This window comes from Mastigoproctus giganteus, chromosome 2 (assembly GCF_048544385.1).
Source record: "Mastigoproctus giganteus isolate SK-2022 chromosome 2, ASM4854438v1, whole genome shotgun sequence".
NCBI classification, from domain to species: Eukaryota; Metazoa; Arthropoda; class Arachnida; order Uropygi; family Thelyphonidae; genus Mastigoproctus; species Mastigoproctus giganteus.
This window is the reverse complement of record NC_143576.1, coordinates 170,996,575-171,013,413: the sequence shown is the minus strand read 5'-3', so window position 1 is coordinate 171,013,413 and position 16,839 is coordinate 170,996,575. Positions and strand designations below refer to the sequence as shown.

Sequence of the window (16,839 nt, the reverse complement as noted above, 5' to 3'; positions counted from 1 at the left end):
GGTAACTAAGGAACAAGAAGCTACTGTAGAGGCAAGTTTTGTTATTTCTCATATAATTGCAAAAAGCAACAAGCCTTTTGTGATGGAGACCATAATAAAGAATGTATGACTGAAGCTTGTGGAATTATCCTAGTGGTCAGGCGTGCGGGTGCATAAGTACACGTGCCTTGAGTGACTGGGGTTCAAGCCCGTGACTGCTGAATACGGTGCTGTTTCTTGTATTCTCTCTATCTTGTGAACTCCTCTGACCGTTTCGTCGTCCCGTAGTATAAACAATTTATTTTTATTGGGGGCTTGACGTAGCCCAGTGGTCAGGAGCGAGAGTGCATAGCACGCGTTCCTTGAGTGGACCGGAGTTCATGCCCGTGACTACTAAATACAATAATATTTGTATTGACGATTTATTCTAAACTCTACTGACTTGGTTGTCATGCCGGGGTATAAACAGAAAATTTATTATTTTTTGTATGTCCTGACATAAACACAAATTTGAGAATATAAGTTTATCTCAGCGAACCGTAGTAAGAAGAATTGAATGTATCGATACAAATTTGAATGAACAGTTATTATCAGTATTAGAATCCATAACATGGTACTCAATAGCTCTCGACGAAAGTAACGACCAAAAGAATACCGCGCAGTTATTAATTTTCTTACGTGGATGTACCTCTAATTTTGAAATTATTGAAGAGCTTCTTTCAATGGAATCTCTTAAAGACTAAACGACGGGAGCTGATATATTTGAAAAAGTTGAAAAATGCTTAAGAAGATATAATTTACAATGGAACAAAATGGTAAGCGTAACAACTGACGGTGCACCAAGTTTGACAGGTAAAAATGTTGGAGCGTTAAAGAAAATTCGGGATAAAATTTGTGAAAATTATCCTGATTTATAATTTAATTACAATTCATTGTATTATACATCGACAAGTATTATGTAAAAATGTGTTAAAAGTTGAACGTGTCACATCTTGTATTATTAAACTAGTAAATTTAATACAATCGAGGGGCCAGAAACACAGGCAATTCGTTAATTTTCTTCTGAATCCGAGTATTGAATCCGAGTACACACATTCCTCATCATAGCCAAATTCGATGGCTTAGCTTAGGAAAAGTTCTTCGGCGAATATGGGATCTTAAAGATGACATCATTCTATTTTTAAAACTGAAAAATATTATGGAATTTCCCAAATTAACTGATAATAACTGGATTTGTGATTTTGCGTTTACCCTGGACATCGTGACACACTTAAATACTTTCAACACCACTATGCTACAAGGGAAAAATTTATACGCCCATGATATAGTAAAAAATTTGAATGGATTTAAATTAAAACTCCAGTTGTTCCTTTGACATTTATTAATTAACAAGGAAGACCACTTTCCAACCATGAAGTTGCTAAAGATTCCAGAAAATAAATTTGAAAAATATTGTGAAATTATCAACGATTTTCACGAAGATTTGGCGACTTCCGAAAAATTGAGACAAGTTTGGTAATAGTGCAGGACCCATTTTCAATAGAAATTGATAGTGCACCGAGTGAACTACAGCTTCAGATTATAGATCTGCAGTGTGATACCGATTTAAGGGAATTGCACCGTTGTGAGGAAATCTGTAAATTTTACAATACTCTTAATTCGGACAAATTCGACGAACTTAAAGATTTTGCCCGAAAAATGTTGGTTATTTTTGTGAACAAACCTACATATGTGAACAAACATTTTCCATCATGAATCTAAATAAAAATTCTTTACAATCAAGCATCACCGATGAACATTTACAAGCAGTTTTAAGAATCTCAACTACAAAATTAACACCCAAATTAAAAAAAAAAATGTTAAAAGATGTAAAACAGTTCCATTCATCACAGGCGCCTCCGTAGCCAGGTGGGAAGGAGCAGCAGTGTGTAGCACACGCTTCTTGATTAGACCGGGGTTCGACCCCATCACCACCAAATACGGCGGATGCGGAAAGGTCAGGGAATGACCACCGCATATCCCGGAGCAATATGGCCTTAGTTGCTAATGCTCCTAAAAACCAAATAACAAACAAACAAACCATTCATCTCATTAAATTCTTGGTTGTTAGAGAATAATTTTTTTATGTTATATTCTTTCTAATGTTACATTAGAAAATATAGTCTTATTTTATTAGAAAATAATTATATAGTAAATAATATAAATAATGTAGTCTAGCAGATATAAAATTTAAGATAATGGTGCCTTTTTTTTTTTTTTTTTTTACATTATCAACATAAATGTATTATTTTTAATACAATTACTTAATTTGCTAATAGGCAACATCTGGGCACAGTCATGGGAAAGTCTTGGAAAAGATCTTCAGCCCTTTCCTGAAAAGCCATCCTTTGATGTGACATCCACTATGGAAAGTATGGTATATCATATCTAAAATTTTTTTCCCTCTTTTCTTTTTTCCATTAATGAAAGTAAAAAAATTGCAATTTTTATTTCAGTAATTTTTGATGAGAATTAAATAAAAACTCTCAGTCAATCCCATTTTCTTGTTCCTAAAAAATAACACTCCATTTCTAGAAACCATGAACCTTGTCAGACTCTCTACATGATACCTGGAGGTGAACTTTGAGGTCTAATTTTCTAGTGCATTCTAAAATTTAAATTTTTATATCCCCTTATTCTGTTTCTATTGTCAGCACCAATGGAAAACTAATAAATAGTAACAACACAGTAATTACTATTTAGTAGATTTATCCCTCAGCCTTGCATTGAATGGATTTCTCATAAATTTACTGATGAGCAAAAACAAAAGCAAGTTAATATTTGTTATTGATTAGTGACACAGTTGGAACAAATTCTGTATTTCTTGTTCCTTAATTGTTGTGACAAACCATGACACCATAAGCAGTTCATGCTGCTTAGTCTCTGGGCCAAAAGATTATATCAGTTCCCTTTCTTGATACTAAAGGAATAATTTGCAGCACTTTGTCCTTGTAAATGGTTCTTATTATGCAAATATATTGCAAGTGCATTTAGGTAAGGCTGTTTTCAGAAAAAAAAAAACCCTGAAGTGAGGAAGAAAACAGTGATTTATTTTGCAGTTTAATATTAGTAAAATAATAAGAGGAGTTTACCTCAATATAGTGCGTAGAACACTTCCGTATGATACCCTCCCAAAATTAAAACGGAAAAAACGAAAAAATCGACAACTTACCGGTACATTAGAGTAAAATATAAATAATTAAGGTATTGAGGTATATGTCAGCTATATTGAGGTAAACTCCTCTTATTATTTTACTAATATTATTATCAAACATAGAACATATTGAGTAGTACAGCTCTGATTCATATTATCTAATTATTTTTAAAACTCTTATTGACTATTTCATTCCCTTCCTGTCTCTCCAGCAGTAAACAATCGATACACACAACTATGGGAGATTTTTTGAATGGCTTGGTACAAAATTACATTAAATCTACGCTAAGGTACTTGGCCCAAAGTTACCATATTTCTTTTCTAAACTAAGGTACTCGGCCCAAAGTTACCATATTTCTTTTCTAAAATATTGCCTTCAAAACAACATCGTTCCGAAGTTTGCCAGGGTGAATTTAAATCAAAAAATTTCAGGCATAAAACAACTAACACTGGCGACATTGCGTAATATTGTTAAGCTTGCCTTAAAATCTCGATATTCGAATAAGCAAAAATACAAATACCTTTCTCAGGTTAGGAAGCTTCGCGATAAATTAAAAAATTATCTACATCCGAACGATTGGTCTGTATTGAAGACCTCCATAGATTTGTGACGGGAAGCACAGGCCTCAGAAATAAAAAACAGACATGTTAATAAGTTGTAAGCATTATCGGATAAGTCAAGACACGTTCGTGCGAATTCTAACACATTGTCGCGGGCTTGCGACCAAGTTCATACGAGTTGGGTGACATCCCCCCCCCCCCCACAGACACACAACGTGCTACCACAGAATGTCAGCTAGTTCACGAACACCCCCTCACCCAGTATCCAACAAACCGACATATCAACAGGTTACAAATCTTTCCTCGTGTACACTATCGCAGGACCAGATTTCGCTTTTATCCAAAGGACTAAATTATAATTTACCACCTTTGAAGGCCTCCGTAGCCGAGTGGGCAGGAGCGGGAGTGCAATAGCACACGCTCTTTGCGTAGACCGGGGTTCAAGCCCCTGACTGCTGAATACGGTCGATCTGCCAACCCGCACTGGACCAGCGTGGCAGATTATGGTCCATTTCCCTCAACATGAATTGTTGAGGAGGCTTCCATCCTGCAGTGGGTTGATAATGGCTGCACTTTACTTTTAGCTTGAAAACTGCCTAAAAAACAATGCGTAATTGATATTGAATTTGGACACCGTAATGTTCCACAAAAAGATGTATTTATTCAACAAGTTAACCAAGTAGTGAATAACATAAAAGAAACGCGACTTCCTAAATTGAATACACATGACAGTTCAGCTTTACGAGACCTTCGGGGAAATAAGGACATTATTATACAGAGGGCAGATAAAGGAGATACAGTGGTAATACTAGATAAACGTGATTATATTAATAAGTTAGATTCAGTTGTGTCAGATACCTCCACTTATCGTGAAGTAGACCCGGCACTGTTTACCAATTTGGTCAATCAATACAATAAAACGCTAACCACGTATCAAAAAAACGTCTACATTACTATGGTTCATTAAAGGAATTGAAGTCCAGAATACAATATTCCTGCACTTTCCGGTCAGGTAAAATTACACAAGACTGGGTTTCCTATTCAACCTATTGTTTCCTACAGGAACTCGGCATTTTCATCCTTAGCCACACATGTATATAACATTATAAAACCCTTTAGACAGGTAATACAATTTGGGATTAAGAACTACGATACATTATTTAATAAGCTTAAAGACTGTAGACTCGGCGACAATGACAATTTATTCTCACTAGATGTTACCTCATTATATACGAATGTAAACGTTGAATACACATTAGATATTATTTGGGATATGTTAAATAAAAACTCGACACCGATTAATTATACGAAGCTACCTATTAAGAAAATTTTTCACTTAATTAAACTGTTAGTTGAGGCTAACTACATCACCTTTCAAGACAAGGTGTACAAACAAATTTTTGGATTACCAATGGGTTTGAGCCTGAATGGCTTAATGTCAAAGATCTATCTCTCAATGATTGAGCAGATACATTTGACACCTTTTCGAACCCGTATCACATACTATGAGAGGTATTTAGACGATGTTCTAGTTATTACCGATAGTAATACTATCCAAGACATTTTACATTCGTTTAATAATATTCATTCTAGGCTCAAATTTACATTGGAAAGGGAGGATACGGATACAAAGTCATTAAACTTTCTAAATTTCATGCTTACCCGGGACTCGAATAAAATACGATTTAGCATCTATCAAAAACCTACAAACACCAGTATGCTTCTACATTATAATAGCTATCACCTGTTCACCTACAAAAGATCGATTATCTTTAATCAATTTCTTAATGCCTATAAATATTCAACGACGGATTCTGCTTTGGACTCAGAAATACAAATATTAACTAGCAGATTCTTAAACAGGGGTTATTCCATTACCACAATAAACCGAATTAGGGTACAAGCTAAGGATAGGATACAAAATACTACACCAATCAACAATAGTAATAACAAAAAATACTTTATTTCTGTCCCATATGTTGAACAGTGGCACAAACAGCTTAACAGATTCTTTAAAGATACCAAATTTAAAATTGTAGCTAGGCCAATATGGAAGTTACACACTATACTGAACAATTGCTCAGTTCTTTCAGCGTTCGCAACACAAATTAATGATCTGGTATACAACATTTCTTGCAGTGATTGTGACTCGTCTTATCAAGGTGCGACCCGTTTTTCTCTTAATATTCGTGTAAATCAACATGAAGCCTCAGTTTGTGCTTCTCGTTCAGCAGCGTCAGAATTAGCCTTTCATGCCATTAACGAAAAACATACTTTTTTATTTAACGAGGCCAAAATACTTAACGTTCAACGTAATTATATGCGACTATTAATTGCAGAAACCATTGAAATTAAATTACACGAGAATTCTGTTAATGTTCGATGGCCATATTTGATCTCCGATGCGTGGACCTTTACGCGCATGCGCGAAGACAAATAATCTCTATTTAAGTATCAGGTTTAACCCGATTCGGTAATTTTCATTCCTGTGATCACGACATACGGTCGAAAAGCATTGTCAGCTTCAGGAAGGAAAATCGTTTTGAATATTTTCGTTAGATTCTTTTAATTGCATTAATTTAATTTTTATTGTTTTAAATTGATTTGTATTGTGTTAAATTGATTATTTAATTATTTATATTTTACTCTAATGTACTGGTAAGTTGTTGATTTTTTTCGTTTTTTCCGTTTTAATTTCTGGAGGGTATCATACGGAAGTGTTCTATGCACTATATTGAGGTAAACTCCTCTTATTATTTTACTAATATTATTATCAATGTAGAACATATTGAGTAGTACAGCTCTGATTCATACTATTTGCAGTTTAATGTAAGACTTCATAACCCAGGTAGCACAGGATCTCCTAAGCATTGGCAGAACAGCTTTAGAACACCCACTCACTAACGTACACCTTGCTCCATGTGAGTTTGAGCTTTTCTATACATGGAAAAAACATTTATGGGACAAAATTCACAGATAGTACAGAGCTTCCTTGGACTCAGGGGAGGTACCCATAGACTGGAAATGTGCAAATGTGACCCCAATTCATAAAGGAGGATCAAAGGCTGACACAAGTAATTATAGACCTGTGAGCTTAACTTCTGTTCCAGGAAAATTAATGGAGGCACTGGTTAAAGAAGCACTGCAGGATCATTTAGACAAGACTTCAGTTATAGCTCAGACACAGCATGGTTTTGTTAAGGGGAAGTCTTGCCTGACCAACTTGATTGGATACTATGATGCAGTCACAAAAGAACTGGATGCAGGGAATAACTTTGATATTATATACTTGGATCTTAGAAAGGCTTTTGATACTGTTGCACATGGAAGACTGCTGCACAAATTGGAGCAGTGTGACATTGGAGGCAAATTGCTGCTATGGATAAAGGGGTGGTTGAGGGGGAGAAGACAGAGAGTGGTAATCAATGGACACTGCTCATCGTGGACTGATGTTATTAGTGGAGTCCCTCAGGGCTCAGTGTTGGGTCCATTATTGTTTTCTGTATTTATAAATGATATTGATGATGGTATATCAGGCTTAATGTCCAAGTTTGCAGACGATACAAAGGTTGGCAGGGTTGTCAAGGACACTACTGACACTATGCTGCTGCAACAGGATCTGAAAAGGTTGAGCAGATGGGCTGAGAGGTGGCAAATGAAGTTTAACATTGACAAATGTAAAGTACTACACATGGGAAACAGCAACCCCAGAGCAACGTATCAACTCTGTGGTACAACAGTGACAGTGGTAGAGAATGGAAGGGACTTGGGGTGGTTGTGCAGGCAGATATGAAGTTCTCTGGACAGTGCAGACGGGCTGCAAGAGTAGCTCATGGAGTATTGTCAATGATATACAGGAATTTTTCCAGCAGGGATAAGGAGGTGATTATTCCATTGTATAAGGCGATGGTCAGGTCACACCTAGAGTACTGTATACAGGTCTGGAGGCCTCATTTCAAGAAGGATGTAGAGCTGCTGGAACGAGTACAGAGAAGGGCAACAAGATTAGTGAGATTAGTGAATGGAACAAAGGGGTGCTCTTACGAAGAAAGGCTTAAGTTTTGCAAATTACAGTGTCTGGAGACTAGGCACCAGCGAGGTGATCTGATAGAGGTGTATAAAGCCTTGAATGGTTTAAGCATGCTCAATGCTGATGGGATTCTTCCTCTAGCTCAGAAAAATCACCTGAGAGGGCATAAATTCAAATTGAGGAAAGAGAGATGTAGGATAGACGTGCGGAAATTTGCCTTTAGCCAGCGGGTGGTTGGTTGGTGGAACAGACTTCCATCCCTTGTGGTGGAGGTTGATAGCCTAAATAAGTTTAAGGCTCAGCTGGACAGGTATTTTGAACGAACAGAGGGGTGAAGTGGAAGTGGTTTGTTTTTTTTTTTTTTTGGCTGATGCTGCATAAGCTTGCTTTCTTGCATCAAATGCCTCTACTAATGCTAATGCTAATAATGCTAATGTGAAAAATGCTTTGTTTGCTGTATTAAAACTAAAAATGCTCTTGGAAAATAGTCTGCAGCACATATTTGGAATGTTACTAAGCCATATATTAATGATGTATAGATTGTGTAAGATGCTATTTTAAAAACAAATTAATTCCAATACTAAGGATATCAAACACTTTGAATAACAGGTACAGTCTATTTCTTTTTCAATCTACTATTGTAATTTATTCATTTCAACAACTATTTATTTATTTTTGATATATTGTAAAGTTCATTTTTTTAAATGCTTTTAAATGATTTTCCATGTGACTTCTGCTTAAAAGTTTCAGAATAAAGACTATTCAAAGTTGTAATGCTGCAGTGTTTCTATTCTGTTTTACGAAGTGCCTGAAAGGCTATTACTAATTGAAGATATTTAGTAAAAATTTCATTGCAGTTTGGATTAACCATTGTAGATTAACAATGAATTAAACATTTTGAATAAACTGTTAAAATGTTTTTCATCGTGATGTCATTGGATAGATATGAAATATGATGCTTTCAGAGATAACAGAAAGCACTTTAATTGTAGCAGTATTTGAGGAGCCATATAGGCTCCTCAAATACTGCTACAATGTTCCTGTTGTTAGTAAAAGTGGCAAATGATGCAAGAAAGCTAGCTTATACAGCATCAGCCAAAAATTGCTGGCTGAAGGCAAAATTCCTCATCTGTTCAGCAGCCATCCATCCTCAGTTTGAATTTATGCCCCCTGATGTGCGAAGTCTGAGCAAGAGAGAGAGAAAGAATCCCGTCAACTGAGCTTGCTTAGTCCATTCAAAGCCTTAAATATCTCAATCAGATCACTCACAAGTGCCTAGTTTCCAGATGCTGCAGTTTGCAAAACTGGAGCCTTTCTTGGTGAGACCACCCTTTTGTTCCTCTCACCAATCTCATTGCCCTTTTTTGCACCCATTCCAGCAGATCTCATTCTTCCTAAAGCGAGAACTCCAAACCTGTATGCAGTACTAAAGATGCTGAATAACAATTGCCTTGTACAATGGGGTAATCACCTCCTTATTCCTGCTAGCAAAATTATTGTATATCATTGACAAAATCCCCATGACCTGTCCTGGTAGCCTGGCTGCAATATCAGAGAACTTTATATCTGATTTCGCAATTACCCCCAGGTATTTTTCATTTTCCACTACCCTGAGTGTAGTACCACATAGTTGGTACGTTAATCTGGGATTACTGCTAGTCATATGGCAGTACCTTGTATTTGTTGATGTTAAACTTGAACTGCCATTTCTCAGCCATCTGCTTAATTTTTTTAGATTATGTTGCAGTAGTTTACGTGATTACTGTCATTAGAAGCCCTGCCAACCTTCTGCAAACTTAGACATTAAGCTTGATATACCTTCATCAATATCAAAAAAAAAAAAAAAAAAAAAACAGGCCCAGCACAAAACCCTGGGGAATTACACTAATAACATTTAGTCCATGAATAGCATGTCCCTTGATAACCACTCTTCTTGTTTTCCCACTCAACCATCCCTTTATACATAGCAGTAACTTGCCCTTAATGGCACACTGCTCCAGTTTGTAAAGTGGTCTTTTATGTGCAACAATATCAAAGTACAGTAGAACTTCGATTATCCTCCGGGTACGGGACTGAGACCATGATGGATAATCAAATAGACAGATAATAGAATATCTACATTAAAAATATTATACATACAATAGACCGGGTCATCTAATTTGTTTATTTTACTACATAATACATAACCTAATGAAATTTAATTAAACTTTAATTATTGTATATTTTTTACTGGGTCATCAAAAAATCATCGTACAGGTATCTATGTACATACCTATTTTGACTTGTATTGGTCTCGTAATGTCATAAAAAATTTAAAAGAAAACAATATTAATACGTACAACTTTGTTCTTATGTCATTAAAGAAATTTAAAAGAAAATAATATTACATAATTAAATTTCTTTTCTAAAAAAGTCAGTCAATTTCTTTTGTTTCATTACACCTTGAGCCTTTTGGGAGGCAATGTTACGATTTTTACCCAAAAGTAACACTTGCATAGCATTTGATTCTTCTTGTACCTCGAACCACTCAATGCACTTTGACAACATAGTTTCAGCTTCACAGTCACTAATTATGTTTGTTGTTCCTTTAGCAGCAGCTTTCTTCTTCTTCAGTTTCAGAATCAACTGAAATTGTCATCACTCTTTGCACAATTTCATCATTGTCTGGTACCAGAGGTACCAGTCTCACGTAACCTTCTCATCATACAATTAAAATCATATGATGAGGAGCAATGCTGTGTGGGAAACGTTCCTGGTACAAGCGCAGAGCGGCGTGCCCGCTACAGTCCGCAGCTCCATACGCGAGGTGCATGTCGGCCAGTTCAACGTTTGAATGCTCGTCCATCCTACTGCCTTGGGAACCAGTTGGCAAATGCTGACTTCCAGCAGGATCGCTGTTCACGCGACCTCCCGTTCAACGTCCTCTACCGCATGATGAAGGCATTTTGTACCCTGCAATGCTATGTGATTTCGATTCGTCTTTGTGCCCCCTACACCTCCTGCAAGTTTGTCGCACTGGTAGTGAATCACCCTGTATATAAGTTTGTATTAATATATTGAATAAAGTATGCATTTGTTATACCTGATTTGTTAACTTTTTTTTTTTTCATTGAAACCATTTCATCAACAGAATACCTCTTCATCATATATAACTTTTTAAACATTTCCCTTAAGAGGTTACATTTAATATGCATATATATATATATATTTTTTTTTTTTTCCTAATCATTAATTTTGAATGCAATCTGTGTACAGTTATAAATATAAGGAGGCAAAAAATCTAATTTAAGAAAATTATAGCAAATTTCAGATGTAACTGACATGAATATAACTAATTATTAGTAGTAGTAGACCATTAGCATTAGTAGAAGCATTTGATGCAAGAAAGCAAGCTTATGCAGCATCAGCCAAAAAAAAAAAAAAAAAAAAAACCACTCCCACTTCATCCCTCTGTTTGTTCAAAATACCTGTCCAGCTGAGCCTTAAACTTATTTAGGCTATCAACCTCCACGACAAGGGATGAAAGTCTGTTCCACCAACCAACCAACCACCCGCTGGCTAAAGGCAAATTTCCAGTTTTCTGTGCAGAAAAAAAAGCCAAATGGTTATAAAACAACCTATAGCTAATGTGCTGTTTGTGTTTTGTCTCTAGGTTTGTGCATGACTACACAGGTGAAGTAATGCTTTTATTTCAAGAGATTGAAATGGATGAAATTTACTCTTCTTTGTTTCATTCATAATGCTTTTTATTATTATTATTACCCATATGGTGCAAGTTAACCTCAGGGGCTCACATCTGGTGAGTTTGGGTTTGGTACACCCAGGGCCCTGAGCTGGATATCATCATTCTTCTGTTTCTTGGTGATTCCTTTCTACTTCTCTCTCTCTCTCTCTCTCTCAGGGTAACTCGGGATTTTTTTTTAGCTGGTGCAACATAAGCCTCAGGCTTCCTTGCACCATATGGCTAATAATAATAATAATAAGGAAGCCTGAGGCTTATGCTGCACCAGCCAAAAAAAAATTCCCGAGTTACTGAGAGAAAGAGTGTGTGTAATTTTTATTTATTATAAAAATTACACTAAATTTTTTATGAAAATATTGTTTGGAATTTAAATAATATAATTTTAATTAATTTATCTTGAATTTTAAGTTTTAGGTTTGTAAATGAATATATATTCTTTTAAGAGAGTGTAAATATGTATGGATTAAAAATATGATTAGAGATATGTAAATATCATATGATTGTTGTATATATGATTGTTTTTATAGTTTTAATTAATATATTTTGAAGATTTACATTTTAGGTGTATAGGTTTACAATCGAATGTATTCTTTTAGGAGATTGTGAATATGTATATATGATGATTTGTTTTATTATACAATGCACATGATGCTTTAAGGAGAAGATTTTATGGAATTTATATAATATTTGTTTAAGAGTTATTTATTTTTCAAGGATGAAATTTTAATTACCTAAATGTTGTATATATGGCTTTTTGGACCGAGTGAATAAAGAGAATCATGATTTTAATAAAATATGAAGGAATAAATATGTTTCTATTTATTCTCTAGATTGCCAAGGCTATAAGAGTTTACAAATTTATTGTGACTGCAACATATTGAATTTTTAAGGGTTGCCAAATTTCAGCACCACAGTTCACAATCCAGTGAGCCATGCAATTTTTGTGGCTGCATGCTGACTCAAACCCACAGCCTACTTTTACACACTAACTTAAGCTGCACACATGCTAACCTGAACCATGGCTAGCCAAAGGGCAAAGTATATCATGTGCTATTTCCAAGTAAATTTATGTTGTAAATTTGTTTCTATTTCATGCATAATATGCAACCACTGCAATACAAGTACAGTACCTAACTTAAATGCCGATGTTTCAAAATTCAGCTGAATCCCATTCTTAGGCGTGGAGAGCTAAAAGGCTATACCTGGCCTTAAGAGATAAAAATGTGAACTGATCTCTAAGAGACTAATGGGAACTGTTCTAAGACCTAATTCAACTGGAACAGTATCCTGTATGTATTTGTGTCTCTTAGAGTTACAGCTTAGTCTTAGTTACAGTCTTAGTAAGTTACAGCCTGTTGGCTTTTTGAGGCCTGTGGATGGAATTCATCTGATCTCATAACATCACCATACCTGCAATGTGGTGGTTGTATTTTTTAATGTAACTATTTCGTCAAATTTACACAACAGTTGGCCAGTATCATCTTTCATATTTAATTAACAGCAAATTACCATGCCATCCCTCTTTCACAAAATGATTATATTATATTTGGTAGGTTTGTTTGTTACAGTTACATACAGCATGTCTGTTTCTTTAATGAAATTATGGGGATAGAAGCAAAAAAATTTCAGATAATCAAAAATTTGGATAACTGGTATTCGAATAATGAGAATTCAACTATAGTTACATTGACATATATTTGTAGTGGAATAATTGCTGTTGCAATTATGATGGTGGTTTGTTTATCTCGATGTATGTCTATTAATATTTATCTATGTGTGATATACTTTTTTCATGATTAGAACATGACTGCTCTGCATATGTTTAAGCTGGCAGAAGAATTTTTCATCTCACTAGGAATGAAAGCTATGCCACCAGAATTTTGGAGATATTCAGTTTTTGAAAAACCTGATGACCGTGAAATGGTTTGCCATGCATCTGCTTGGGACTTTTGCAATAGAAGAGATTTTCGGTACGTTCTGTAATTTCTCTCTTCACTGAAAATAAGTAACACATAATATTAAGTTTACTCTATTTTTATTTTTTAATATTTTTTATATTTTTGTATTATAAAATAAGCATATTCAATATAATTTAAAATTATTTAGATAATTATAAATTATATTCAAGTTATTCATGCTTGCAAAATAATAATCCTAAATGCGGATAGTTGTTAAGGCTGTATTATATTCCAGTTATCCATACTTATAAAATTATAAATGCAAATACAGATGGTTGTTAAACCTGTAGTAGTTTAATGTAGAATGCATGCTTTATGATTAAGAAAAAAATTATTTATTATTTTCTTTTTGTTTATGGAAATCCCGAAGATGAAAGGTATTAGAACCTCTAGTACTTACTACTGTGCATAGATTGGAGGTTAGCATTAGTTGAGGCATCTGATACAAGAAAGCAAGTTCATACAGCATTAGCCGGGGGGGGGACTTCCCATTTCGCCCATCTGGTCACTTCAAATGTTTGTCTAGTTCAGCTTTAAATTTATTTAAACTATCAACTTGCACAACAACAGATGGAAGTCTGTTCCAGCAATCAACTACCTGCTGGCTAAAGGCAAACTCCTGCACATCTATTCTACAACTGTCTTTCCTCAGTTTGAATCTATGCTCCCCCAGGTTCTTACTCTGAGTAATTGGAAGAATCCCATTAGCATTGAGCCTGCTCAAACTATTCAAGGTCTTATACACCTCAATCAAATCACCCTGCAGGTGCCTAGTCTCCAGATGCTGCAGCTTGCAGAATTTAAGCCTCTCTTGGTAAGGCACCCCTTTGTTCCTCTCACCAATCTTCTTGTGCTTCTCTGTACTCGTTCTAGCAACTCTACATCCTTCCTAAAATGAGGCCTCCAGACTTGTATGCAGTATTCAAGGTGTGGCCTGACCATTGCCTTATACAAAGGGTTAATCACCTCCTTGTCTCTGCTAGCAAAATTCCTATATATCATTGACAAAACTCCATGACCTGCTCTGGCAGCCCATCTGCATTGCTCAGAGAACTTCATATCTGACTGCACAATTATCCCTAGGTCTTTTTAATTCTCCACCTCCCTGAGTGTAGTACCACACAGTTGGTACGTTTCTCTTGGGTTACTGTTACCCATATGAAGTACTTTGAATTTGTTAATGTTAAACTTCAGTTACTTGCCACTTCTCAGCCCATCTGCCTAACTTTTCTAGATCTTGTTGCAGTAGTGTACTATCTTTAGTGTCATTAACAACCCTGCCAACCTTTGTATCATCTGAAAACTTGAACATTAAGCCTGATATACCTTCATCAATATAATTGATAAATACACAAAATAACAATGGGCCCAACATCGAACCCAGGGGGACTCCACTAATAACATTCGTCCACGTAGAGCAATGTACATTTATTACCACTCTCTGCCATCTCCCACTCAATCATCCCTTTATCCATTGCAGCAACTTGAGAAGGTGAAAGAAGATACTTGTTGACATTACACTTGCATTTCTGTAGATTGTAATTTTCGGGAAATACATATGAAGGAGGGTTATTCCAGAAGAGGGAAGTTATAGGAATAAATAAGGAAGAAGGAAAAAAAGTTGGTTCTGTGAGTTTGATCTGTGACTAAGCATAACAGTTAAAGGATGCTGATGGGTTGCGGCACATGTTTGGACTGGTTTGGAAGATAGAGGGGGAATTATAGAAGCCAATTCAGAAGAACAGGGTGCATGGAAGTATATATAGAAAAGGCATGCAGCAGAAACAGAACTTCTATGAGACAGAGAGTGAAGAGACTTTGTTACAGATGAGTCATTAATTAACCTAACTGCCCTCCTTTGAATGGAGTCTAGAAGCCCGAGAGAGAGGTTAAGTCAGCACTGTCCCAAATGAGATGTGGGAGCAATGTTCCATTGTAGGACAGATTTGAGATTTGTATAGAGGGAGCAGTGTAGAAGAAAACCAACACTGAGAGCAAAAAAAAAAAACCCAGTTTCAGAGGAAGCAATATTTGTGATATGCTTGTGCCAAGAGAGAGAGATCCCTAATAAAGATATGTGATCTAGTTTAGAAATCTGAGTATCATCAAAAATAAGCATAGGAGCAGAAGAATCCTTTTTCCAAGCTTTATAAAACATGATTGTCTTTTAGATGGATTGAAATTAATGAAATTATCTTTGCCCCATAGGAGAATTACCTGCAGATCAGCATTTAAAGGAACTGGTAATAGATATTGGAGAAGTTTCAGATGTTTATGCAAGGCAAGGTTTCTCATCAGCAAAACTATGGATAGGATTTCCAGTCGATGGAAAGTTATTAATATACAAGAAGAAAAGAGTGGGGAAAAAACTGAACCCTGGGGAAATCCAGCACTAGTGAAGAAATTAAAAAACAGGTAACCATCAACCATTACCCACAGTAAGTGGTCAGAAAGAAAACTGAATACCCAATTACAAAAACAGTTGACAAACCATAAGATGGAAGCTTATTTAGAAGACCTTTAAGCCAAACACGATAAAGAGCTTTTGAAATGTCAAGAGCAACTGCTTGATTTTCACTAAACTCTTCCATAGATGGATAATATAAGCAAGTATATCCCCAGTTGACAAAATCTATATGGGCAATAATTGATCAGATGAAAGACTTCTAAATAGTTTAGGAGGTGGCAGTTATTGGATTTCTCCATTACTTTAGAAAGAATGGGGTGATAATTGTATGGGAAGAATTTATTTTAGGAACTGGCTGGACACGAGTAATTATAGACATGTTAGTTTAACTTCTGTTCCAGGGAAAATAGGGAAGTCATTGGTTAAAAAAGCATTGCAGAATCATCTAGACAAAACTGCAATTATAGTTCAGCCACAGCATGGTTTGTTAAGAGGAAGTCTTGTCTGCCCAATTTGATTGGATACTATGACGTGATCCTCCATAGCTGAGTGGTCAGGAGCGGGAGTGCAGTAGACCGGGGTTCAAGCCCCTGACTGCTAAATACGGTCGATCTGCCAACCCACACTGGACCAGTGTGGCAGATTATGGTCTATTTCCCTTAGCATGAATTGTTGAGGAGGCTTCCATTCTGCAGTTTACCTTTTATGATGTGATCACAAAAGAACTGGATGCAAAAATTAATTTTGATATCATATACTTGGATTTCAGGAATGCTTTTAATACTGTTGCACATGGAAGACTGCTGTACAGATTAGAGTAGTATTGAATTAAAGAAAATTTGCTGCTATGAATAAACGGAGGGTTGAATGTGAGAAGACAGAGAGTGGTAATCAAGGGATGCTGCTCTTCATGGACTAATGTTATTAGAGGAGTCCCCCAGGGGTCGGTGTTGGGCCCATTATTGTTTT

General features: G+C 35.8%; 1 protein-coding gene across 1 annotated transcript in view; it reads left to right on the top strand.

The window, feature by feature from the left end:
- The window catches only part of LOC150089747 (angiotensin-converting enzyme-like), a 118,190-nt gene that overhangs the window by 57,931 nt on the left and 43,420 nt on the right, over window positions 1-16,839 (top strand). The window contains 2 exon segments of the mRNA XM_090389642.1: window positions 2,298-2,395; window positions 13,306-13,475. Coding sequence (XP_090245768.1) covers window positions 2,298-2,395; window positions 13,306-13,475 — 268 coding nt within the window.